The 27,866-nt window shown below is 40.7% G+C and overlaps 1 protein-coding gene across 4 annotated transcripts in view; it reads left to right on the forward strand.

The window, feature by feature from the left end:
* Positions 1-27,866, forward strand: part of TOP2B (DNA topoisomerase II beta) — a 104,093-nt gene that overhangs the window by 28,205 nt on the left and 48,022 nt on the right. For 2 of the 4 annotated variants that reach the window (XM_060149505.1, XM_060149507.1), the window contains exon 1: positions 9,160-9,257. The exons of 1 other annotated variant lie outside the window; for it this stretch is intronic. In XM_060149505.1, coding sequence (XP_060005488.1) covers positions 9,186-9,257 — 72 coding nt within the window. In that variant the 5' untranslated portion in view covers positions 9,160-9,185. Of the gene's footprint in view, positions 1-9,159; positions 9,258-27,866 lie in introns of those variants that run through there. One more of the 4 variants, XM_060149506.1, reaches the window with a different exon arrangement.

Here is a 27,866-nt window from a genome sequence, read left to right on the forward strand (position 1 = left end):
TTCTCTAGTTGCGGCGAGTGGGGGCTACTCTTCATTGCGGTGCGCAGGCTTCTCATTGTGGTGGCTTCTCTTGTTGTGGAGCACGGGCTCTAGGCGTGCGGGCTTCAGTAGTTGTGGCTCGTGGGCTGTAGAGTGCAGGTTCAGTAGTTGTGGTGCATGGGCTTAGTTGCTCTGCAGCATGTGGGATCTTCCCGGACCAGGGCTCGAACCCGTGTCCCCTGCATTGGCAGGCGGATTCTTAACCACTGTGCCACCAGGGAAGCCTAAAGTAAACTTTTTAATTAAAGCATAATGTTCATTTAGAAAAGTAATTCAATATGTACAGCTGGATGAACTTTCAACATGAACAGAATGATAGATTCACTATCTAGTTCAAAAAATAGAAATTACCAGCACCCAGAATCCTCCCATAGGTAACCACATCCTGACTTCTACCATCATAGATTAGTGTTGCCTGTTGCTAAATTTTATATAAACGGAGTCATACAGTATATATTCTTTGCTGTTTGACTTCTTTAGCTTAACATTACATTTGTGAAACTCATTCCTGGTAGGTGGAGCAGTGATCACTCACTGTCATTGCTGGACAGTTTTCCATGGCATGCAAATGTTACATCCGTCCCACCACTGATTGACTCGGGATTGCTTCTGGTTTGGGGCTACTATGAATAGTGTTGCTATGTACATTTTTGTGTGTGTCTTTTGGTCCATATAAGTATACATTTCTCTTTGTATATACCTAGGAGTAGAATTTTTGTCTGAGTGATGGAATTATGGGGTCATTTTGTTGTTTGCTTTGTATTTACACTTTCTATACTTGTAAAACAAACATGTTATAATAACAGAAATAATATAAAAAGTAGCTGCATTTCCCAGAGTCTTTTCATTGAAACAAAAATTCAACAATGTTAATAGATATTCCTGCAAATAGTTTCAAGGCTAAGTAAGTTTAACTTGTTCATGGCAGCTTGCTCTGAGACAAAAAATGTTAATGTTATCTGATGAATCTCTTATGCTTGGGTACTACACAATAGTGTGCATGGTTTCAGGGATTTATAATTTCCAAAATCTCTGTTAATGCCTCAGGGAGCTAATATACTGGGAAACATTATTTGCAAAATGCTGGAATGGGAGATGAAAAAAATGAAATACATAAAAATAGGTTATAAAAAGGCAAATAATTCTTATCATAGGTGGCTTGTCCAGAAACAAGTCTTCCCTGTATGACTGCACACTCAGAATTTTTAATGCTGCTTTAAGTATCTTTTACTATGAATTTGAATCTCTCCAAAATGTGAATCCAAGAGTCCAATCCCTTGGTACTTCTGCATTCTCCCTGCTACCTTTGAAAGTTAGCTATTTGAGTGTCTTCTATGATCATAACACTGGATTTATATTATATGTTTTAAAATCATGCACATGGAGAGATGTCCCTGGACCCACAGGGTCTTGGACCTCAGGTAGTCTTTGATCCTTTGGACTGACTCCAAAAAGCAGCTTATTTTGTAACAAGGCAGGATAAAGCAGATTCAGGCTAGTGTCCAAGAGAAGTGCTAGTCAGTCCTACAAATTGTGGATGCTTGTCACCATAGTTCAATGATAAAATGTAACAACCGAAGGGTTTTACCAAGGGCCAGATTTATTCACTAGTATTGCCAGCTTCCTAGCACATTGCGGAAGATGCTCCACTGCCAAGTATGGCAGCCAACCTGGCACTCTGACAGAAGGGTGTGGTTTGGACAAAGAGAGGCTCGGGCTTGAATTTCAGTTCCACCACTTGTTCAGCTCTGTGGCTTTCTATGACAATTAATTTCCTTGGCTGTGAAATAGGAATGATAATGCCTCCCTCTTAGGGTTGTTGAAAGTTAATTAAGCTGATATGTGTGGAAGTGCCTGCCCAGTACTGTACTAAACAGATAGCAGGGTTCTCGATAAATGGGGTTATTCCTTCTTCATAAAATGAAGCATAAGCATTGGCTGGGCTACAGCTCATGGACTTCCACAGACAGAACGTGTTCACTTTCTCTGCTCAGTTTCAGTCAGTTGGATGCTTTTGTTATCCCTCTCTGGTCCCACCCCCAGTTCTTTTCCCTGGTACCATAATCTCTCCTCTTTCCCTCCTCATATCATCCTGCTTTTCATTCCTAAAGAAGAACAATGCTTTAACTAATTCTTCATAATCTGTTAACGGATAAAGTTTAAGGTTCTTTACCCTCTTTGGTATTCAACCAAAAACACTCGAAAAAATAAGACTTAAGGATCCTGGTCAAGTTTCAGCACCATCACGGTGATGGGTGAGATGTTTTGCTTCGAGGAACTTTTTGATATGCCTCAAAGTCATTCTTTGAGAACTTATTTACTGAATACCTCCTATGTGTCAGGCTTTCTAGGACTGGCTAGCACTAGGTAGTGTACCATTTACTGAACAGACCGGTCTTGTTCTTTGACTTTTCCCAAACAACGTTTAAATCAGAAATACGTTCCTTAAAGAGTCAGCATCTTAGGCCTGCTTCTGGATATTTCCACATTCAAACAGCACTCTTGAAGTAAAGAAGAAAGCTATTAGACAAAGATATCAGTTACGTAAGATATCTGGGCTAATCTGTGCTTAGCTGTTTTTAAGTAGGGAATGGTTGCTTTTTGTTAATTGGCACACTAAAAGATGGGATATTTTCAAAGTTCTGATTTTTAATTATCACCTTGGGTAACCTACAGGTATCTTTTTTGAAACCCCTGTAGCTTGAAGGCTTTCCATCTCAGATTTTTCTGGTGTAGGTATTTCTCGTACTTCCAGCCCCGTACCATCCGAGTTCCTAGCTCTTCTGAAATGCAAACAGTGGAGTTAGGAAAGCCACTGCTATCTTATTTCTTTAGGTCTGAATATTATAAACTCACTGAGTCACTCGATCCAATGACTCTAAAGAGACGTCTAATACAACGTAGCCATATGCGTGCTAGGATCACATCACATTCTGTGGGTGAAGGTCAGGAGAATGACGGCATCTAATGCTTCCCCAAGATGGGGTTTGCTTAGAACAAAATGCTTCTTTGAAAGCCCAAACCTAATGGTACACCCTTTCAAAGCCCAAGTACAGCATTTTTAACTATATGCCAATCATATGCTAATTATGCTTTCCATATTACATAATTTAGTAGAGTAATTGAGAGGCCTGGTCCATATCACTTAAAATAAGGGAAAATGTCCCTTCTATCTGTACAAGTAATTAGAGACATCACCAGAGGATCAGCATAGCTTGCTTCGCCAAAACCAATCAAAATAAACTCCTCCAAATCAAAAAGGCAAACAAGATGAACCTGCTATAATTATTATAGGTAGAAATTTGAAGACCTTTAGCCTTTATCTGTCTTCTCAGTGATGATAATACTCAGCAATGTGGTGGTCATTAATGTCTTCTGCCATCAATAAACACCTCTTACTTTTGGTGCTTATATACTTTTTTTTTTTTTTTTTTTTTGCGGTACGCAGGCCTCTCACTGCTGTGGCCTCTCCCGCTGCGGAGCACAGGCTCCAGACGCGCAGGCTCAGCGGCCATGGCTCACGGGCCCAGCCGCTCCGCGGCATGTGGGATCTTCCCAGACCGGGGCACGAACCCGCGTCCCCTGCATCGGCAGGCGGACTCTCAACCACTGAGCCACCAGGGAAGCCCCTAGGTATAAAAGTAAAAATATAGTTAGAAAATATTTGGAGCAACTAGTCTCAAAAAGCAGAGTTAATAATCTTATTATGATATTTACTATAGAAATGCTGAAACCCAAAAGGCTACATTGGTGGTAGCTTTCTTCTCTAACTTGAGCATATACTTCTAAAGAAATACTGATATAACAAAGTAAATTACATTGAAAACATTTAATAGTCATTATCTGGAAAACCATTTATTGAGTTTACTGAATTTTTCTTCTTCTTCTTTGCCTAGCAACTTTCTATATATTTATGATCCATAAAACCTAACACAATAAGAGGAAGGGAGAGGTAAAATTGCAGACACTGAATCTTGAATTCAAATATTAACTTCTTTAAATGCTCACTGGGTTAAAGATTAGCACCTCTCCCCTCACCTCCCAACTGAACCTCAGTGTTGGAACAAGACATGATTTAAGTGGAAACTCTGTTGAAACTTTGCCAGGTATCTAGAAGTATAGTTTTGAGTTTCTATCCTAGTTAAATCAATCTTTTTTTTTTTTTTTTTTTGTGGTACGCGGGCCTCTCACTGTTGTGGCCTCTCCCGTTGTGGAGCACAGGCTCTGGACGCACAGGCTCAGCGGCCATGGCTCACAGGCCCAGCTGCTCTGCGGCACGTGGGATCTTCCCGGACCGGGGCATGAACCCATGTCCCCTGCATCGGCAGGTGGACTCTCAACCACTGCGCCACCAGGGAAGCCCAAATCAATCATTTATTGATTAAAATACCTGCTGTGTTTAAGCTCAATGAAAGGTGTGACACATCAGGTAAACTGTTTATTAAATAGCAAAGGGATGCATATAAATTGCTTTTTTACTGAAAAGCTTAGCTCAAAACTACACTGCACGAGGTGTAAACTCAAGGCAGAGACTACATCCTTATAACCTTGAATTCTTAGGTCCTGAGTACCTAACACATAGCAGACATTTAATATATTTTTGATTGCTGTAATAGGGAGACATAAGATCTAAGAATAAAAATTCTAAAGTAGTTAGGATAAATTCCCATGGAAGCTATTCAGAAAGCTTGATTAAATAAAGGCCTTTATTTTGACAGTTAATGGAATTGACTTTGATTTCTACAATTTTTCATTTTGGCTGGTGCCTGCCATGGGGTGGAAATTAAGTCTTTAAATGTAATAAATGCATGAATAAAGTAATATTACAAACGAGACAAACCTTGACATAGAAGATTTTTTTAAATTGAAGTATAGTTGATTTACAATGTTGTGTTAATTACTGCTGTGCAGTGAAGTTATTGTTATACATATAGATACATGTTTTTTTTCATTCTTTCCCATTATGGTTTATCGCAGGATACTGAATACAGTTCTCTGTGCTATACAGTAGGACCTTGTTGTCTATCCATTCGATATATACAAGCTTACATCTGCTAACCCCAAACTCCTAATCCATCCCTCCCCCAACCTCCTCCCCCTTGGCAACCACCAGTCTGTTCTCTATGTCCATGAGTCTGCTTCCGTTTTGTAGATAGGTTCATTTGTATCATATTTTAGCTTCCACATATAAGTGATATTATATGGTATTTGTCTTTTTCTGACTTACTTCACTTAGTATGATAATCTCTAATTGCATCCATGTTGCTGCAAATGTCATTATTCCATTCTTTTTTATGGCTGAGTAATATTCCATTGTATATATGTAGCACATAGTTTTTTATTTTTTAATTCATTTTTGGCTGCGTTGGATCTTTCGTTCCTGCACGTGGGCTTTCTCTAGTTGCTGCGAGCGTAGGCTACTCTTTGTTGTGGTGTGCAGGCTTCTCATTGCAGTGACTTCTCTTGTTGCAGAGCACGGGCTCTAGGCACGTGGGCTTCAGCAGTTGTGGCACGTGGGCTCAGTAGTTGTGGCTCGTGGGCTCTAGAGCGCAGGCTTAGTAGTTGTGGCACACTGGCTTAGTTGCTCTGCTGCATGTGGGATCTTCCTGGACCAGGGATCGAACCTGTGTCCCCTGTATTGGCAGGCGGATTCTCAACCACTGCGCCACCAGGGAAGTCCCTGTACCACATCTTCTTTATCTATTCATCTGTTGATGGACATCTAGGTTGTTTCCATGTCTTGGCTCTTGTAAATGGTGCTGCTGTGAACACAGGGGTACATTTATCTTTTTGAATTACAGTTTTGTCTGGCTACATGCTCAGGAGTGGGATTGCTGGATCATATGGTAATTCTATTTTTAGTTTTCTGAGGAACCGCCATACTGTTTTCCATAGTGGCTGTACCAACTTACATTCCCACCAACAGTGTAGAAGGGCTCCCTTTTTTCCACATCCTCTCCAGCATTTATCTGTACAGTTTTTAATGATGGCCGTTCTAACCGGTGTGAGGTGGTACCTCATTGTAGTTCTGATTTGCATTTCTCTAATAATTAGCAATGTTGAGCATCTTTTCATGTGCTTATTGGCCATTTGTATTTCTTCTTTGGAGAAGTGTCTATTTAGGTCTTCTGCCCATTTTTCGATTGCGTTGTTTATTTTTGTCGTTGAGTTGTATGAGCTGTTTGTGTATTTTGGAAATTAAGCCCTTGTTGGTCACGTGTTTTGCAAATATTTTCTTCCATTCTGTAGGTTGTCTTTTCATTTTTGTTTGTTTTTCGCTGTGCAAAAGTCTGTAAGTTTGATTAGGCCTCATTTGTTTATTTTCATTGGTATTTCTATTGTCTTGGGAGACTGACCTAAGAAAACATTGGTACGATTTATGTCAGAGAATGTTTTGCCTATGGTCTCTCATAGAAGCTTTTTAATATGGCAATTATTGCAATAATTACTCTGTAAATGGAAGTTACTTGACAAAACCCCAGAAGGGAAAGCTGCACTGAAGTTCAACACAATCACTTTTATCATAAATATATGCTGCAGGAAGTGAAACAGGTCAGCGTGTCTTCAGGAGCGGAGATGCTTGTGATCTATCTACATTGTCCCCTTCATGGTGAACCTCTGCTTTAAACTGTTGATTTGCATTTATATTCAACAGCTCCTTTATTTGTGATTCTTTTAGGTAAGTCAGTATTTTCATAAGAATAAATCAAGTTACGTTTACTAGAGGGTCTTCATGCTTCGAAGGCTAAAGACCTCAGTGCCTCATGTACAAGGCAAGTGAAAAGATGAACGTGAATTTCCATTAGTTAACCCATCTGACTTTTGACTATGGTTTTATTCATTTGAAAATTTGAGACTGAAGAGCTTTGAAAACTGAAGTTAAAAAAAAGAGATGGCTATATATTTTATAGCTTGGCTTCTATTAAACACATATATCTTTTATTTTATTAAAAAACAACCCCTCAGAGCCCTTAAAATTATTTACCCCTTTTCAAACTTGCAGAATATATGTGTACTTTGAAGATGTAAAGACAGAGTAAGTACAAGAGCAAAAATCCTCAATTTAAGGAGGAGCAAACAGAGGTCCGTGAAGTTAAATACCAAGGCAGGAATACTTAGCTGATCAGGTTCAGAGCCCAGATTAGACCCTGGTCTGTCTGATTTACAAGCTGGCACCTCAAGTTCAAGGTAAAGAAAGGCTTCACTGTTCTGAACTAAGGTCCCAAATATGCCAAAATTATATGGCCGCTAGAGAGCTAATTAAGAAAAACTATGTCTAAATTATTTCCATGTTTCAGAGTTCTCCTCCTCTTAGGATTCAGAAGTCAGTTGAAAGCTGTGACCCGAGACATTTGTTTTCCCTTGAGAGGAAATGCACAGTTGGAAGTTCACAAAAACACCTTTTCAAGAGGCAGCAATAAGGTTTTCATCTTTTTAAAAAGCTCTCTTGTCCCAACGATTTGATAGCACTTCATGCCCTCAAGTAAGCATGTTGGTGATAACTCCCTCTTAGCTTGTCTCACAAGTCAGGCTATCAGTGACTTGAAATCAGGGGCCCCGGTTTTATTTGGAGCCCACGGCAGAGCCTGGTACAGGGTGGCGGAGTGTGGCATGGATTGCCATCCAAAAGCAGGACAAAGCCAGGCCATCTTCCTCTGCCAGACCGTGCTGCGGCTGTGTGGGTGATTTTCTTCCTTAGAAAGCTTTGATGTGAATGACATGATTCCTTGGTGCGTGCACTGGGACATTAAAGAATTAAACGTACTCTTAGAGACAGAAGGCACGGTTCTGGACAGAAGAGAATGGAACGTGACAGTGACATGTCCTCATTGTTCAGAAAAGAGAGAAGGTCAACAAAGAGTAGACTCGGAACCCTCGGTCCACCCGGCATTCTTTCCCGGGAACGTTCTCTGTGCGTCCCGTATCATTTAAGTTTTTTAAAAGCAGTTTTCTTGAAACACACCGGGTCTCTTTCGCGGTGAGGGGAGGAAAGGGCGGGAGGAGATGGAGGAGGGGAGGTCTGAGCAGAGGATTCTTCCACAGCAGCGTCCACTCGGGGCCTCGGGAGGCCAGGGTCACGGGGCCCTCCTTGCACCAGTGATCTGCAACGTCCCGCCTGCGGTTTACAACCGCTCTTTAAAAATACTTTCCCTTTGGGACGGCGGCTCCCGACTGCTTCCTGCCCCCTCCCCGCCCCCTCCCCGCCCCCTCCCACGGCCCCGGGCAAGGAAGGGCCTGGGCTTCGCCCTCAGGGCTAGAGTAAACAGCGCGGTCGGAGGATTAAAATCGACCCAAGGCCAAGTCGACCTTTTCCCTTTGCCGCCCTCAAATGACCCTTGACTGCAGCCCCTGCTCTGCCTTCAAACGGAAAACCCTCAGACACACACGCAAACAAAAAACCCCAAGTCTTCCCTTCGGTTGCTACCCGCAATGACGATTCCCGCTCGGGTCCCGCCCCTCCGGGGGCTTGGGAATTTGGGATTGGCCGATAGGTTGGCCGACGGGGCGCCGATTGGGCGCCGCGGCGTGAGTGACAGCGGGGCGGCCGCTGCTCCCGCCCGCCCTCCCCCGGCCACCCCAGCCCTCCCCGGGGTGCGAGTGTGTGCGGTGTTATGCCGGACAGGAGGGAGGCGACCGCGGCCGCGGCGGCTCCGCTTATTGTCCCTCTCGGCGAGTAGATGTGAAGAAGTCGGGCTGTGGCGCGGCCGACACAAGCGGCTTAGGCGCCGGCGGCGGCGACCCTGCTTCCGCTCCCCGAGGGCGGCCTCCGCGGAGCCTGAGGAAGGACAGGGAGCCGCCGCGTCCCCGCCGCGTTCGGACGCCCGCGCTCGGGGCCTCGGCCGGCCCGGCGGGGAGGAAGCAGCGCCGCCGCCCACCGCCGGCCTCCGCGCTTCCTGCTCCGGCGCCGCCTCCTCGGCGGCCGCGCAGGCCCGGGCGCCGCGGCCGCGCGCCTCGAGTTTGAGGGCGGCGGGCGGCGAGGCCTCCTCGGCGGGCTCGGCCGGGCGTCCGCCCCGGGGTCGGCGATGGGGCACGGGGGGCGGCGCCGCTAGAAGAGCGGCGGGCGCGCGGTCGGTGCGGAGCGGCGGGGCTGGGCGGCCCGCGGGAGGTGGAGCGGCGGCCTCGGGCCGGGAGCGGAGGAGCGCGCCATGGCCAAGGCGGGCGGCGGCGGCGGCGGCAGCGGCGCGGGAGCTGGCGGCCTCGGGGCGCTGACTTGGGTGGTGAGTGGGGGCGGCGGGGCGGGGGTCTGGGCCGGGGCATTGTTCCCGGGCGGCCGTGGAGGGCTCCGCCCGGTGGATCCTGCTGGGGGTGGGGGAGGACAGGGGGAAATCCGGGCCCCCAGAGGCGCGCCCCTTCGGGGCGCCTGCCGGCGGAACCCCGCGCCCGCCCCTTTTCTTTCTTCTCCGCCTCGCCGGGGGCTTGGGCTGCGGGCGCGCAGCGTGCACTTGAAACTTTGGGGGGCAGACCGTGAGCAGGACTGGGGGGCCCCCACGCTTCATTTTCTTTGCTGTTGCGCAAGCTTTGTACGGCGGTGGGGCAGGAGATGATGGGGATAGCAGGGGTGCGTGTGTGACCGTGTGGGTCAGCGGTTGCTCCAAATGTGTCTTAAGAGAAGCCGGGAGAGAGGTGCGGGCCCGTGTGCGTGTGCTGTAAGTGCCACCATGTGTGACGCTGTCGCGTCTCAGGGAAGAATGGATTTGGTGAGGGATGTGATTGCAGCCGTGTGCACTTCAGTGCCGAGGGTCTCGTTCTGTTGGAAGCGCGCTCGGGATGGCGCTTTCACAGCAGTGAAACCCTGTAGCTCGTACGTCTGTCACAGGGGGATTATTAAAAGCGCTTACCTGCGTCAGCTTCGCAGGCGAAACGGGCGGGGGGCTGCGTGGACAGTGTCGCCGAGGTGACCCAAGTGATTTGTCCTGGAGTCAGAGCATTTCGGCGCTCGGTTCCTGCTGCTGGCAAGTAGTAGAGGAGGGAAGACCTAGAGAGATCCGATTCCCACGGCAGATCGATAATTCACCCGCATTTCACTGGCTCAGCAGAGTTCAGACCAGGGTCACTTCCTGCACACGCACACACACACAGCAGGGTCATTTCACACACACACACACACACACACACACACACACACACACACACACACACACACACACACACACTGGCTCAGCAGAGTTCAGACCAGGGTCACTTCCTACACACACACACAGACACACACACAGCAGGGTTACTTCACACACGCACACACACACACAGCAGGGTCACTTCACACACACATACACAGCAGGGTCATTTCACATACACAGCAGGGTCACTTCTCACACAAACACACACACACACACACACACACGGCTCAGCCAACTGACTAGGCATCCAGGAGAAAAATAAAAAGCCTTACATTTTCCCAGGGGACTTTGGCTGCAGCCTCCCTTTTCCAAAACACCCAAGGAGACTTTCCTATGGGCATTTTTATTAAGTTCTTCATTTTCTCTTTGTTTGGGTGAGGTTTAGGCGAGTTGTACCGCTAACAGGAAAATATTTTGACCATTTATGTTTGCATGCCAAGATGCTTTGCAGACTAACTTGCCAGACTGTCATTGTTGGACTGTCCGAATTTTGTGTATTACTTCAATAATGTAGTAAGTATGAACAGACTAGAGCCAGGAGAGAGAAAACGTCAGATAAATAAGTTAGCCGTTCATGTAAACATGGTGGGGGGGCGGCGGGGAGGAGGGGGAGGTTTGCATAAATGCAAAAGAAGGCCTTTACCCTCGTTACTAAAATCAAACAACTTCGGAAAATGGAGTTAGCCAGATGGTTCTCATTCACTGTTTGGAAGTGTTTGAGACCTCATCAGTGTTCCTCTGAGGACCTCTGATTCTCTGTAATGGTAAACATTTTGCTCCAAGATTGAATTGGTTAGTTTTAACATTTAAAAGCAATATTTTTGTTTACTGTTCCTTAACTTTGTAGATAATGAAATGACCACTTTTTCTTTCAATCTCAATAGGAAATTTTCCTTTCATTTACAGAAGAAATTTCGTGAAACTTAGAGGGTGTCATTCAATATCAGAAAAATTCATTTGAAACTAAAATTGACTTACTGATTCAGTATTTTCTCACTGTAAACCTATATGGGAAATATAGTAAAATAAGAAATAAAAATCACTTAATCTTTTATTTATAAATTATATCCTCTTGAATTAGAAATTTATTAAAAAGATAATCACTCCCTAAGTCTACTTTAAGATTTGCTGCTTGCTTTAAATTTGTCAGCTTATATGAGCATCTTTATGTCCATAATATACACCATTGACCATAGACCATAGTTTAATTTTATGCGGGGGGGCAATATAGGGAGGTGGTTATGAGCATGGACTTTGGTATCATTGATGTAGGTTCTGATCCTGCCTGACATGTAATCACTGGGACTTTGCACAAAGGGACCTAATCTTTCTAAGCCTATTTCTTCATCTGTAAGATAAGGTTGCATTGATAATTAAATGAGTAATATACATTGCTGGGCTTAATAAATGTTTGTCTTTGTCGGTGAAATTCAAGAAATACACAGAGAAGAAAGTTGCTCTTACGTAAAATATCTTTGAGCCAGAGTGAAAGCAGATTATTCCTTTGCAAAGATTCCTTTGCAAGAGTTCAGGAGTTTGTTGCGGAGGTCATCTATTTCTGAAGAGGGTTAATTTTGCCTGCTTTATTGAAACATGTCATATTACTACTTGTTTGTGGGTAACAGGAAGAAATAAAAATTGAATCAGTCCCTGCTATCGTTCTTCTTTTTAGGGGGTGGGGGTGGGTAACACCATGTGTTGCTGGTAGCAACTTGTGTTGGGATGTGTGCTACAGGGTAGTGTTAACATTGTCACTGCACAGAAGTTTACATTTCTGAAACCACAAAGCAAAGTGGTTTAAGATTATTAACTTCTCCTTAATAATAGTGCATTGGGTTTGTGTTTGATTCGCAATATCTTAACAAGATACTTTAAAAAATTAAAAAGTGAGGGCTTCCCTGGTGGCGCAGTGGTTGGGGGTCCGCCTGCCGTTGCAGGGGGCACGGGTTCGTGCCCCGGTCCGGGAAGATCCCACATGCCCGTGAGCCATGGCCGCTGGGCCTGCGCGTCCGGAGCCTGTGCTCCGCAACGGGAGAGACCACAGCAGTGAAAGGCCCGCGTACCGCAAAAAAAAAAAAAAAAAAAAAAAAAGTGAAAAATATAAGTACTATAGTAAAACTATTTTGAGTTAAAATTGACAACAGCTATGAAAGCTTCTCTGAAGCAAGCAGAATTTCTTGAACTAACTTTTAGTTTGTAAAGCTTTTCTTAAAAAATGTTTACTTATATATATTTATTATTTATTTATTTTGGCCGAGCCGGGTCTTCGTTGCGGCGTGTGGGATCTAGTTCCCTGACCAGTGATCTTTCCCAGCACCCCCCGCCGCACTGGGAACGCGGAGTCTTACCCACTGGACCACCGGGGAAGTCCCTGGTTTGTAAAGCTTTGATTTGTAGACCCTAATAATCTGTTTCATCCAGTCAGTGTTTTATCATGTTTAAGTGGTTGCAAAAAACAAATTTTGTTTTATTAGAATACAGTTAATCACTATGTGAATATTGATCTTTTCCCAGTACTACTCTAATTTAGTAGATTAAGAAAAAAAACCCACTGTAATGGAAAGTATTAAGCCTATAAAATTATGGTGGCCAGAATGGTATAAAGACATTCCCTCTATCATCAAGCTTCAGCAGTTACAGCTCAAGGTCCCCCACCTTTCCCCTCTCATTATCTTGAAGCAAAGCAAATTCACTTTATCTGTAGATGTTTCAGTATTCACCTCTAAACTGTAAGTTTCTTAAATATAAAACTATTAACATTGGAGTTTTTTAAAAGTAAAATTCAATGAAATATAAAGCATACTTTGTTTTGACTGTGAATATTTCTAATTTAGGAAATGTGACTGTATTTAAATATTATTTAAAGATTTATATTAAAAACTTTGTTATAGTGGCTTATTATTGCAAGTCTAAACTCCTCAACCAGACTTTCAAGCCACTTCTTTTATAAACTATGTGCCAATTGAAATTTATTCCATATCATCCTAATAGTTAGATTTGCCTCTTCACTTGTCCCCTGGGCATCATGTTTGTTTTTGTCACTTTGCATGCTTATCTTTCAACAGAAATGCCTGTCTCTTTACCAGTCTAAATCTTAATTACTCTTAAAGGCTAGCTCAGGGTCTCACCAAACGTTTATCTTCCGGTTTATACTCATCTTTTTCTGTCACCCTTGTGGATCATAAAACATAAATATCTTTCCTTTTAATTAACTTTTATGTTTTATACTTTTGTTTTAACAATTAGATTATCAACTCCTGGAGTCAGAGACCATGTATCCTTTATAGTTTTTATCAAAGAGCTGGATACATAATCCAACCTCAGTTATTGTTAACCAGTTAGATAATTGACATACTAACTTCTTCAAAAGTCTTCTGTCATTCTTAGGACAAGTGGTTACATAACAATGTTCTTTAGATACATTCTCAAGTAACTAATTGCAGTTACAATGAGAACAATTTTTAGAAACTCCTAACTTTTCTGAATAGAAGTGGGTGTGTCCATCAGTAGTTTCAGATATGTTTAATACTTGGGTGATAGCAACAGTTGCATTTTACTAAGTACGTTAAAAAAATTATAAGCCTCTTTTGTATTTTTAAAAATCTTAATACAAATAGGACTCAGTTTTAAAGAAGAGGTGAGATCGGTATAATTATTCCCATTTGCAGAGAAGGAAACGGGTTTACAGATTAGGTAACAAACTGTTAATCATGTGACTAAGGCAAAGGTGGGATTTAAACCAGTCCTATGTTCCTAACCATCATTTACACATTCCCCTGGCTTAAAGACAGTAACAACCAAAACAATTTGTCTTTTATTCCGTGATATCTTTCCACTAACCTTTCTTTTACTTTCACACAAAAAGCTACGGAGTACACGCCCCTTTCAGGGTGTATGTATTTTGAATAATGTAAGTGTGATGCCTTTTAAGAGTATGGGCTAAAAAATCACATCACCTGGTTTCGTAACTCAGCTTCTTCAATACTAGCTTTGTTAGCTTACATTCTTCAGACCTCAGTTTCCTTGCTGTAAAAAGGGAGTCATTAGTAATGGTGTCTACTTCATGGAGCTTTTATGAGGAATGAGAGTACTTATATAATTCCCATAGTGCTTTGCCCATGGTAAGCTCTTAGATGAGTGTACACACACACACACACACACACACGTCTTCCCCCTCTTCGTTTTTAAAAAATCAAGGGATCAGTATTTTCACTTATTTTTTTAATTTTATTTAATTAATTTATTTATGGCTGTGTTGGGTCTTTGTTTCTGTGCGAGGGCTTTCTCTAGTTGCGGCGAGCGGGGGCCACTCATTGGCAGGCAGACTCTCAACCACTGTGCCACCAGGGAAGCCCGCTCACTTCTTTTGTCTGAGAAGATTTTCTTATATTGCAAAATGATCACCACAATAAGTCTAGTTAACATTCATCACCATACGTAGTTACATATTTTTTTCCTTGTGACAAAAACTTTAAAAATCAACTCTTAACTTTCAGATAGACAACACGGTATTATTAACTATAGTCACCTTACTGTACATTACGTCCCCAGGAACTTGTTTTATAACTGGAAGTTTGTACCTTTGACCACCTTCACCTATCTCCCTGCTCCCCCCAACTTTGGCAATCACTAATTTGTTCTCTGTATCTATGAGTTCGGTTTTTTTGTTTTGTTTTGTTTTAGATTACACATATAAGTAAGATCATACAGTATTTTTGTCTTTCTCTCTCTGACATATTTCACTAAAATTATGCCCTTTAGATCTACCCATGTTGTCCCAAATGTCAAGATTTCATTCTTTTTTATGGGTGAATAATATTCCATTGTATATAAACACCACATTTTCTTTATCCGTTCATCCATTGATGGACATTTATGTTGCTTCCTTGTCTCAGCTGTTGTAAATAGTGCTGCAGTGAACATGGGGATACATATATCTTTTCAAATTAGTGTTTTCATTTTCTTTGTATAAATACCCAGGAGTGGAGTTGCTGTATCATATGGTAATTCTATTTTAAATTTTTTTGTGAGACTTTCATACTGTTTTAAATAGTGACTGCACCAATTTATTTATTTATTTTAAGGAAAAAACTTTTAACCAGCTTTATTGAGATACAGTTTACATACCATAAAATTCTCCCGTTTATAACATACATACAAGTCAGTTTTTTTTTAATTTTTAAATTAAATTTTATTTATTTTTTTATACAGCAGGTTCTTATTAGTCATCAGTTTTATACACATCAGTGTATACATGTCAATCCCAATCGCCCAGTTCATCACACCACCCCCCAACCCCCCCGCGGCTTTCCCCCCTTCGTGTCCATACGTTTGTTCTCTACATCTGGACTGCACCAATTTACAGTCCCACCAACGTGTACAAGGGTTCCTTTTCTCCACATTCTGCCAATACTTGTTATTTCGATAATAACCATTCTAACAGGTGTTAGGTGATATTTCATTTTGGTTTTGATTTGCATTTCCCTGAGATTAATGATGGTGAGCACCTTTTCATATACCTGTTGGCCATCTGTATGTCTTCTTTGGAAAAATGTCAATTTAGATCCTCTGCCCATTTTTTTTAATGAATTGGTGTTTTTTGGGGTTTTTTTTGTGTGTGTGTGTGTTTTGTTGTTGTTTTTTTTTTTGCTATTGACTTGTATGAGTTCTTTATGTATTTTGTATATTACCCCTTATTAGGTGTATGATTTACAAGTATTTTCTCCCATTTGCTAGGTTGCCTTTTAATTTTGTTGATGGTTTCCTTTGCTGTGCAGAACTTTTTAGTTTGCTGTAGTCCCACTTGTTTATTTTTGCTTTTGGGATCAAGTTAAAAAAAAAAATCATCGCAAAGACTGATGTCAAGGCATGTACTACTTATGTTTTCTTCTAGGAGTTTTACGGTTTCAGTTCTTACTTCAAGTCTTTAATCATTTTGAGTTAATTTTTGTGTATGGTGTAAGATAGGGGTCCAGTTTCATTCTGTTGCATGTGGCTGTCTAGTTTTCTCAACACCACTTATTGAAGAGATTGTCATTTTCCCCTTGTATATTCTTGCATCCTTTGTCATAAAGTAATTGACCATATACGCATGGGTTTCTTTCTGTGCTCTCTGTTCTGTTCCATTGATCCATGTGTCTTCTTTAAATGACGTTCACCGTTTTGATTACTATATTACTTTGTAATATAGTTTGTTTGTTTGTTTTGGCAATGCCATGCGGCATGTGGGATCTTAGTTCCCCTGCATTGGGAGAATGGAGTCTTAACCACTGGACCGCCAGGGAAGTCCCTGTAATATAGTTTTAAATTATGCCTCCAGCTTTGTTCATCTTTCTCAAGACTGCTTTGGCAATTCAGGGTCTTTTTTGGTTCCATATAAATTTTAAGATTGTTCTATTTCTGTGAAAAATGTGGTTGGAATTTTGATAGGGATTGCATTGAATCTGCAGATTGCTTTGGGAAGTACGGACATTTTAGCAATATTCTTTTAATTCATGCACATAGAATTTTTTTCCATTTACTTTTGTCTTCAATTTCTTTAATCAATGTCTTATGGTTTTCAGTATACAGTTCCTTTACCTCCTTGGTTAAATTTATTCCTAGGTGGGGACTTCCCTGGTGGTCCAGTGGTTAAGACTCCATGCTCCTACTGCAGGGGGGCATGTATTCCATCCCTGGTCTGGGAACTACCATGCTGCACTGTGTGGCCAAAAAAAAAAAAAGTATTCCTAGGTATTTTAATTTTTATTGTTTTTGTTTTAATTGTAAGTAGGATTTTCTTAGTTTCTCTTTTTGATAGTTCATTGTTAGTTTACGGAAACATAACAGATTTTTGTATATTGATTTTGTATCCTGCAACTTTACTAAATTTGTTTATTCTAATAGTTTTACGGTGGAGTCTTTAGGGTTTTCTCTACATAATATCATTTCCTCTGCAATTAGTGACAATTTTACTTCTTTCTTTCTGATTTGGATGCTTTTTAGAGAAAGTATATTTTTTATTTTCACTATGGACATTTAAGCATTTCTTATGATATTAAGTATCCCTCATCTTCTACCTCTCTCCTTGTCCCTTGGTTTGGGAGGGCATTTCTGGAAGTACATTAATGCTGGGTAGATAACATGGCCCTCTCCGTGGTTATATGGGTGAAACGTGGCTGAAATGAATATCAAAGCATGGCAGCCTTGAGGGAGAAAAGAAGAGGAGATATTATAAAAGGGTAATGTGGAGTCTGAGACAGTCTTTATAGAAGATAGGAAAAGAGGCTTGTTGCTAAGCTTTTGCTGGTCCCACTTTTGTTGGCTTGGTGATGGTGAGATTTCTGTGCTTGTTGTGTGGATGAGTGGCTCAGTTCCTTTTTTGCACCAACTGGCAAACCATCTCCTTTCCCCTCTTTGGCAGCAATTCATTCTTCCACAGAAAAACAAACTATGGGCGATTGTCTCAAATTGCTGTATATCAGGTGACCACTCTGAACGGAAGAATCTTTCTTTTTACAGAATGATCTTGGTACATACTCTTAGTGAAATTAGGAGTTTGTTTTATTGGAATGTTTTTTTTTCCTTTTCTGATAGTTGAAGTACTCTTGATAAAGTTTGAGTCTTTGATAAATATTAAATCTATATTCTTTTATTAGAAGTTAGCAATATTGCAAAGTGCTATAAAATAGATTAATATTTTCAAATAGATTTAACGTATTATTTTGACATTTTTGTTATAATTTAAGAATTCTCAATAAAGCATTTTTTAACATGGCAGCCAGCTTTTGAACTTTAGAAAAAGTCAGTTATGGCATCATCATATGTATAAATCACAAATGATAGAATTAAAATTTTTTTAGATACCTGGAGGATATTTATCTTAATATGGGTTTATTTTGCATTTTCATTGCCTTTAGTTTTATGTGGGGATGAAAATGTGCCCTGAGTGCTTAGATTCCAGTATAATTGGGTGCTGGCGTTATTACTATAAATAGTTTGGTGCTTTGTCCGCACAAAGACAATAAAATAAAATAAATTACAAATAAACTTAACTCATAAGATTTCAATTCTATCAGACCTTAATGAAAATTTATTCTGAATGCTCTTTGTAGTTGATTATTTTCAATGGCATACTGTTAATTTTTATTCAATGTGGAATACTTAGTGCAATTACTATAGTACAAGATACCGTATTACTATGAAAATACAAGATAAGAAAAGGTTAAATCTTTTTTTTATCAGAAGACCCCTTGTTTTCATCGTTGAAAATGAGCATAATTCTGTTATCCTATAAGTATCAAATGTATATCACTCTCCTTTTCAGCTGTGGGCTTGAGAGTGCTTTTATAAATGTGTAGATATGAGTTTGCTGGACTGTTTTTATAGAAGCTAATTTCTTGATCTCTTTTCTGAATATTATCAGCAACACCGATTGAACTGAATTTCTACTCAGAGTGACTTTCTTTTCAAGAGCTAGAGATAGTGGTAATAATAGCTGCAGTGAAGGTGATCAGTGAATTTTTCTCATTTAGTTTCTCTGTTCTCAGGCCAAGGATGTTTGTATTCACACCTGTTTGTTCTAGGGATGGAGCCATCCCATTGAAGCGGGGGGAGTTGCCCTCCCTCCCTTACCTTCAGATTTTGAGTTTTAGTGGCCTGGACAATATTCAGGGGGACACTTTCTGCTAATAAACAGGAGCTGCAAGAGACCATTAATCCAGGCTTCTGTCAGAAAAGCTGACAGACCTCTCAGGGGAGACCCTTCTGTGTTTGCTGCCCCGAGTCAGTGCGCGGTGCAGGCTGCCCCTAGTTGAGAGTAGGAACGTGCACTCCCTGCCTTCTACGCTGCCAGGACTGCCGGCTTGTTTTGGTTTCACTGAACCTTTTTGCCTAGATTCTAGTGGGAAAGTTGGGACTGCAGAAGTAATAAGTAGGTACAAACAGTGTCTCTAAAAAAAGAAACCTTCAGTTTTATTCTAGCTTATGTTCTCATATACATGGATTAATAAGCTTTTAAAATAGTTTAATATATGTTCATTGTAGAAAGTTAGAAAACATCTATCAGAAAAGAACATGAAAAATATTTCTATTTCTCACAATTTTTATTTATATTCTGTTGGGTAAACAGCATTTCATATTTTTTCCTAGGTGTGTATGTATCGTGTGTAATTTTTTTCTGATGAAAATGGGCTCATATTTTTTAATATCCTTTTGTAACTTTATTCACTAAACAGTATAATTTTAATAACCTACTAATTTAAAAATACTTGATTATATATAATTTTATATAAAAGTTATAGTAAGGGAAGTTTCTAATTAACACACCTATTTTTTTGTATAGGTAATTAAAAATATTTACTCAATTAAACATCCAGGTTTAAAGGTTTATATGAAGTTTTGGAAATCATTTAATATCATCATGGAGAGTTGATTTGAAATATCGACAGATCATCTGTTTTATTATGGTATTCTATAAACAGTGCATAGTCCTTAGCTTTTCATTACTTTAAATAGAATGGTACCTTTTTTCCTTTCCTCAACACCTGTCATGTGACATGTAGGAAGAAATATTTTGGCATAAAATGTTTTAAGTATATTGTCACACTTATTTTTTAAGTATTTACGTATTATTATATTCCTGGAAAAGATTACAAATAGTAATCTAACAGAGCCGACTACGTATTACATAGTCTTTGATTTTTGAGACATTATTCTAGCAAGAATGACAACTTTTTGAACTGGATAAGGATCTGGCAGGTGCAAACCAAACATTCCCTATTCTCATGTACCGATTTGGGAGGAAGAGATGGCGACTGGTTGTAAGGGGATGTGGAAAACGTTATAAATCCTCGAAAACGGAGTGAGGTGGGGCTCTACCCTGTTTTCCATACCAGTGTGCCAGTCTAGCTCCGTGCCAACTCTCGGGGCTAGAGGCAGACGCCTCTGTTGGGGTCTACTCTCAAAATGTTTTCTTTGTGGTGGGCTTTGCTTTGGAGGAGTAGCCTGGGATAGGAAAGCCTTTGCTCGCATTGTTGTTATAAGTTCCTGAGGTTTATGCCAGAATTGCAAAGTTCTAAGTTAATGGTGAGAGGTTACTGTTATCCACCTTTGAATGCATGGCATTTATCATCCTTAAGCACTTCCTTAGAGAATGAGATCTTGGTCATTATGATGGTTGTTCTAACTATTTTGAGGACCCATTTAAAAAAATCAGTTATGTTTTTATTATTAGATTTGTTTCTATAAATTATCTCATCTCGAAAAGCAAGGGACATGATTAGAAATTTGGAGACTATCTGGCATTTTAAAAATAACAGTTCATTTTTCTGGCCAGCAGGTTCGTCATGTAATTAGCTTGACAGAAATAGAATATGAAGACTTTATGAAACAGAATTTTCTTATGTCCAAAGCTATTTTTAATTGACTGAGCAGTGTTAATGGGTAACCTTATAAATGAAAGAATGTATAAGAAAATCTCTTTAATTTTATGTAAAATTTATGACATTGGAAGATTGTAATTGATGTTTGAATTTCCATAGGTTTTATCTGTTAAAATTCTTGTCTTGCGCTAGACTACTCAGAAGTTATGTATTTTGATTTTTTGAACATACATTTGACATGTTTTTGAAAATAATAACTTTAAAGATGATGGTATGGCTATGCCTAGGTCTTGAAGTGGTATGTTGCTTGTTCAAATGCACAGAATCTCTCTGCCCCCCATTGCTTGTCTTCTGATTGTTTCATTTCTCCTAAAATTCAAATACCTATGAAAATATCTTGCTGCGTCTTATATTTGAGTTATTTTGGGGCTCTGAAAAAACGGCCATCATAATAACTTTCTCTTAGTGGGATGTCTTAGTTGTCAGCATTAGGGAATCCCAGAAGGAGAGAGATGTGTTCTCTGTTGCTATTAAGAAGACAGGGAAGTCTCCAGACACTGGGAATTTTTGTTTGGGATCCTTATCTCCGTAGGAGTTAGAATTAGGATCACAACTTCTGCTTCCTTGGAATTAGCAGAGAAACTGGAATTATAGGGTGCCTCAGAAATGGGGCATTAGTGCTGGTATGTAAGGAATTATTGGCATGGCCTACAAAAGTGTGAAGTTTGAGATGTCATAAAACCATGCTTGGTATTCTCAGCCCTGTCAGTATATGCTAACTACATAGGTTACTATTCTGTGCAGGTTATTTTTGCCCACTCTTTACTATAGTCTTCAGTAGCTTAATGGCAAAGGCTTACATTGGGAAGTTTTGGGGAGCCCTGCAACCAGCCAGGTTCAGTCGTTGTCAACCTATAACCTGATAAGAATTCACATTCCTTGGAAAGTTTTGAAGACTACAAAAATTAACCTGATATCTTACAGAATTGCCAAATATTTCTTTTTTTTCATAGCAAATATTTATTTCCATTATGAGATCTACAGAGACATAATACTGTTAAAATGAGAAGAGTTTCTGAACCGCATACACTTTTTTTTTTACCATCTTTATTGGAGTATAAGTGCTTTACAATGGTGTGTTAGTTTCTGCTTTATAACCAAGTGAATCAGCTATACATAAACGTATATCGCCATATCTCTTCCCTCTTGCATCTCCCTCCCTCACACCCTCCCTGTCCCACCCCTCTAGGTGGTCACAAAGCACCAAGCTGAACTCCCTGTGCTATACAGCTGCTTCCTACTAGCTGTTTTTCATTTGGTAGTGTATATATGTACATGCCACTCTCTCACTTTGTCCCAGGTAACCCGTCCCCCTCCCTGTGTCCTCAAGTCCATTCTCTAGTAGGTCTGCATCTTTATTCCTGTTCTGCCCCTAGGTTCTTCATGACCTTTTTTTTTTTTTTTTTAGATTCCATATATATGTGTTAGCATACGGTATTTGTCTCTCTCTTTCTGACTTAGTTCACTCTGTATGACAGACTCTAGGTCTATCCACCTCATTACAAATAGCTCAATTTCATTTCTTTTTATGGCTGAGTAATATTCCATTGTATATATGTGCCACAGCTTCTTTCTCCATTCATCTGTCGATGGACACCTAGGTTGCTTCCATGTCCTGGCTATTGTAAATGGTGCTGCAATGAACATTGTGGTACATGACTGTTTTTGAATTATGGTTTTCTCAGGGTATATGCCCAGTAGTGGGATTGCTGGGTTGTATGGTAGCTCTATTTTTAGTTTTTTGAGGAACATCCATACTGTTCTCCATAGTGGCTGTATCCATTTACATTCCCACCAACAGTGCAAGAGGGTTACCTTTGCTCCACACCCTCTCCAGCATTTATTGTTTGTAGATTTTTTTTTTTTTTTTTTTTTTTGTGGTACACAGGCCTCTCACTGTTGTGGCCTCTCCTGTTGCGGAGCACAGGCTCCGGACGTGCAGGCTCAGCGGCCATGGCTCACGGGCCTAGCTGCTCTGTGGCATGTGGGATCTTCCCGGACCGGGGCACGAACCCGTGTCCCCTGCATCGGCAGGCGGACTCTCAACCGCTGCGCCACCAGGGAGCCCTGTTTGTAGATTTTTTGATGATGGCCATTCTGACTGGTGTGAGGTGATATCTCATTGTAGTTTTGATTTGCATTTCTCTAATGATTAATGATGTTGAGCATTCTTTCATGTGTTTGTTGGCAATCTGTATGTCTTCTTTGGCGAAATGTCTATTTAGGTCTTCTGCCTATTTTTGGATTGGGTTGCTTGTTTTTTTGATATTGAGCTGCATGAGCTGCTTGTAAATTTTGGAGATTAATCCTTTGTCAGTTGCTTCATTTGCAAATATTTTCTCCCATTCTGAGGGTTGTCTTTTGGTCTTGTTTATGGTTTCCTTTGCTGTGCAAAAGCTTTTAAGTGTCATTAGGTCCCATTTGTTTATTTTTGTTTTTATTTCCATTTCTCTAGGAGCTGGGTCAAAAAGGAGCTTGCTGTGATTTATGTCATAGTGTTGTGCCTATGTTTTCCTCTAAGAGGTTTATAGTGTCTGGCCTTACATTTAGCTTTTTAATCCATTTTGAGTATATTTTTGTGTATGGTGTTAGGGAGTGTTCTAATTTCATTCTTTTCCATGTACCTGTCCAGTTTTCCCAGCACCACTTATTGAAGAGGCTGCCTTTTCTCCATTGTATATTCTTGTCTCCTTTATCAAAGATAAGGTGACCATATGTGTGTAGGTTTATCTCTGGGCTTTCGCTCCTGTTCCATTGAACTATATTTCTGTTTTTTGTGCCACTACCATACTGTCTTGATTACTGTAGCTTTGTAGTATAGTCTGAAGTCCGGGAGCCTGATTCCTCCAGCTCCGTTTCTCTTTCTCAAGATCGCTTTGGCTATTTGGCATCTTTTGTGTTTCCATACAAATTGTGAAATTTTTTGTTCTAGTTCTGTGAAAAATGCCAGTGATAGTTTGATAGGGATTGCATTGAATCCATCTGTTGGTATTATCTTTAATTTCTTTCATCAGTGTCTTATAGTTTTCTGCATACAGGTCTTTTGTCTCCTTAGGTAGGTTTATTCCTAGGTGTTTTATTCTTGTTTTTGTAATGGTAAATGGGAGTGTTTCCTTAATTTCACTTTCAGAGTTTTCATCATTAGTATATAGGAGTGCAAGAGATTTCTGTGCATTAATTTTGTATCCTGCTACTTTACCAAGTTCTTTTATTAGCACTAGAAGTTTTCTGGTAGCATCTTTAGGATTCTCTATGTATAGTATCATGTCATCTGCAAGCAGTGACAGCTTTACTTCTTGTTTTCTGATTTGGATTCCTTTTATTTCTTTTTCTTCTCTGATTGCTGTGGCTAAAACTTCCAAAACAATGTTGAATAATAGTGGTGAGAGTGGGCAGCCTTGTCTTGTTCCTGATATTAGTGGAAATGGTTTTAGTTTTTCACCTTTGAGAACGATGTTGGCTGTGGGTTTGTCATAGATGGCCTTTATTATGTTGAGGTAAGTTCCCTCTATGCCTGCTTTCTTGAGGGTGTTTATCATAAATCGGTGTTGAAAGCTTTTTCTGCATCTATTGAGATGTTCATATGGTTTTTTGTTTTTTGCGGTACGTGGGCCTCACTGCTGTGGCCTCTTCCGTTGCAGAGCACAGGCTCCGGATGCGCAGGCCCAGCGGCCACGGCCCATGGGCCCAGCTGCTCTGCGGCATATTGGATCCTCCTGGACCGGGGCACGAACCTGCGTCCCCCGCCTCGGCAGGCGTACTCTCAACCACTGTGCCACCAGGGCAGCCCGTTCATATGGTTTTTATTCTTCAATTTGTTAATATGGTGTATCATATTGATTGATTTGTATATATTGAAGAATCCTTACATTCCTGGGATAAACCCCACTTGATCATGGTGTATGATCCTTTTAATGTGCTGTTGGATTCTGTTTGCTGGTATTTTGTTGAGGATTTTTGCATCTATGTTCATCAGTGATATTGGCCTGTAGTTTTTTTTTTTTTTTTTTTTTGCGGTATGCGGGCCTCTCACTGTTGTGGCCTCTCCCATTGCGGAGCACAGGCTCTGGACGCGCAGGCTCAGCAGCCATGGCTCACGGGCCCAGCCGCTCCGCGGCTTGTGGGATCTTCCCAGACCGGGGCACGAACCCGCATCCCCTGCATTGGCAGGTGGACTCTCAACCACTGCGCCACCAGGGAAGCCCTGTAGTTTTCTTTCTTTGTGACATCCTTGTCTGCTTTTGGTATCAGGGTGATGGTGGCCTCGTAGAATGAGTTTGGGAGTGTTCTTCCCTCTGCTACTATATTTTGGAAGAGTCTGAGAAGGATAGGTGTTAATTCTTCTCTAAATGTTTGATAGAATTTGCCTGTGAAGCCATCTGGTCCTGGGCTTTTGTTTGCCAGAAGATTTTTAATCACAGTTTCAGTTTCATTGCTTGTGCTTGGTCTGTTTATGTTTTCTATTTCTTCCTGGTTCAGTCTCAGAAGGTTGTGCTTTTCTAAGAATTTGTCCATTTCTTCCAGGTTGTCCATTTTATTGGCATATAGTTGCTTGTAGTAATCTCTCACAATCTTTATTTCTGCAGTGTCCGTTGTTACTTCTCCTTTTTCATTTCTGATTCTGTTGATTTGAGTCTTCTCCCTTTTTTTCTTGATGAGTCTGGCTAATGGTTTATCAATTTTGTTTATATTCTCATAGAACCAGCTTTTAGTTTTATTGATCTTTGCTTTTGTTTCCTTCATTTCTTTTTCATTTATTTCTGATCTGATCTTTAAGATTTCTTTCCTTCTGCTAATTTCGGGAGTTTTTTTGTTCTTCTTTCTCTGCTCGCTTTAGGTGTAAGGTTAGGTTGTTTATTTGAGATGTCTCTTGTTTCTTAAGGTAGGATTGTATTGCTATAAACTTCCCTCTTAGAACTGCTTTTGCTGCATCCCATAGGTTTTGGGTCATCGTGTTTTCATTGTCATTTGTTTCTAGGTAGTTTTTTAATTTCCTCTTTGATTTCCTCAGTGATCTCTTGGTTATTAAGTAGTGTATTGTTTAGCCTCCATGTGTTTCTATGTTTTACAGATTTTTTCCTGTAATTGATATCTAGTCTTATAGCATTGTGGTTAGAAAAGATACTTGATATGATTTCAGTTTTCTTAAATTTTCCAAGGTTGATTTGTGACCCAAGGTATGATATATCCTGGCGAATGTTCCCTGAGCACTTGAGAAGAAAGTGTATTCTGTTGTTTTTGGATGGAAAGTCCTATAAATATCAGTTAAGTCTATCTTGTTTAATGTATCATTTACAGCTTCTGTTTCCTTATTTATTTTCATTTTGGATGATCTCATCTGTCCATTGGTGAAAGTGGGGTGTTAAAGTCCCCTACTATGATTGTGTTACGGTTGATTTTCCCTTTTATGGCTGTTAGCATTTGCCTTATGTATTGAGGTGCTCCTTTGTTGGGTGCGTAAGTATCTACAATTGTTATATCTTCTTGGATTGATCCCTTGATCATCATGTAGTGTCCTCCTTTGTCTCTTGTGATAGTGTTTGTTTTAAAGACTATTTTGTCTGATATGAGAATTGCTACTCCAGCTTTCTTTTGATTTCCGTTTGCACGGAATATCTTTTTCCATCCCTCACTTTCAGTCTGTATGTGTCCCTAGGTCTGAAGTGGGTCTCTTGTAGACAGCATGTAAATGGGTCTTGTTTTTGTATCCATTCAGCCAGTCTATGTCTTTTTCTTGGAGCACTTAATCCATTTACTTTTAAGGTAATTTTCAATATGTTCCTATTACGATTTTCTTAATTGTTTTGGGTTTTTTTATTGTAGGTCTTTTCCTTCTCTTGTGTTTCCTGCCTAGAGAAGTTCCTTTAGCATTTGTTGTAGAGTTGGTTTGGTGGTGCTGAATTCTCTTAGCTTTTGCTTGTCTGTAAAGCTTTTAATTTCTCCGTCGAACCTGAATGAGATCCTTGCTGGGTAGAATGATCTTGGTTGAAGGTTTTTCCCTTTCATCACTTTAAATATGTCCTGCCACTCGCTTCAGGCTTGCAGTTTCTGCTGAAAGATCAGCTTTTTTTTTTTTTTTTTTTTTTTTTTTTGGCGGTACGCAGGCCTCTCACTGCTGCGGCCTCTCCCTTTGCGGAGCCCAGGCTCTGGACGCGCAGGCCCAGCAGCCATGGCCCACGGGCGCAGCTGCTCCGCAGCATGTGGGATCCTCCCGGACCGGGGCACGAACCCGTGTCCCCTGCATTGGCAGGTGGACTCTCAACCACTGCGCCACCAGGGAAGCCCTGAAAGATCAGCTTTTAACCTTATGGGGATTCCCTTGTTTGTCAGTTGTTTTTTTTCCCTTGCTGCTTTTAATGTTTTTTCTTTGTATTTAATTTCTGGTAGTTTAATTAATATGTGTCTTGGCATGTTTCTCCTTGGATTTATCCTGTATGGGACTCTCTGCGTTTCCAGGAATTGAGTAACTATTTCTTTTCCCATATTAGGGTAGTTTTCAACTGTAACGTCTTCAAATATTTTCTCAGTCCCTTTCTTTTTCTCTTCTTCTTCTGGGATCACTATAATTCGAATGTTGGTGCGTTGAATGTTGTCCCAGAGGTCTCCGAGACTGTCCTTAATTCTTTCCATTCATTTTTTCTTTATTCTGCTCTGCAGTAGTTATTTCCACTATTTTATCTTCCAGGTCACTTATCTGTTCTTCTCCCTCAGTTATTCTTCTATTGATTCCTTCTAGAGAATTTTAAATTTCATTTATTGTGTTGTTCATCATTGTTTGTTTGCTCTTTTGTTCTTCTAAGTCCTTGTTAAATGTTTCTTGTATTTTCTCCCTTCTATTTCCAAGATTTTGGATCATCTTCACTATTATTCTGAATTCTTTTTCAGGTAGACTGCCTATTTCCTCTTCACTTGTTTGGTCTGGTGGGTTTTTACCTTGCTCCTTCAACTGCTGTGTGTTTCTCTGTCTTCTCATTTTGCTTAACTTACTGTGTTTGGGGGTCTCCTTTTCGTAGGCTACAGGTTAGTAGTTCCCATTGTTTTTTGTGTCTGCCCTTAGTGTTTTAAGTTTGGTTCAGTGGGTTGTGTAGGCTTCCTGGTGGAGGGGACTAGTACCTCTGTTCTGGTGGATGAGGCTGGATCTTGTCTTTCTGGTGGGCAGGTCCATGTCCAGTGGTGTGTTTGCAGTGTCTGTGACCTTATGATTTTAGGCAGCCTCTCTGCTAATGGGTGGTGTTGTCTTCCTGTCTTGCTAGTCGTTTGGCATAGGGTGTCCAGCATCATAGGTTGC

The sequence above is a fragment of the Lagenorhynchus albirostris genome, chromosome 5 (genome assembly GCF_949774975.1).
Source record: "Lagenorhynchus albirostris chromosome 5, mLagAlb1.1, whole genome shotgun sequence".
Classification (NCBI taxonomy): Eukaryota; Metazoa; Chordata; class Mammalia; order Artiodactyla; family Delphinidae; genus Lagenorhynchus; species Lagenorhynchus albirostris.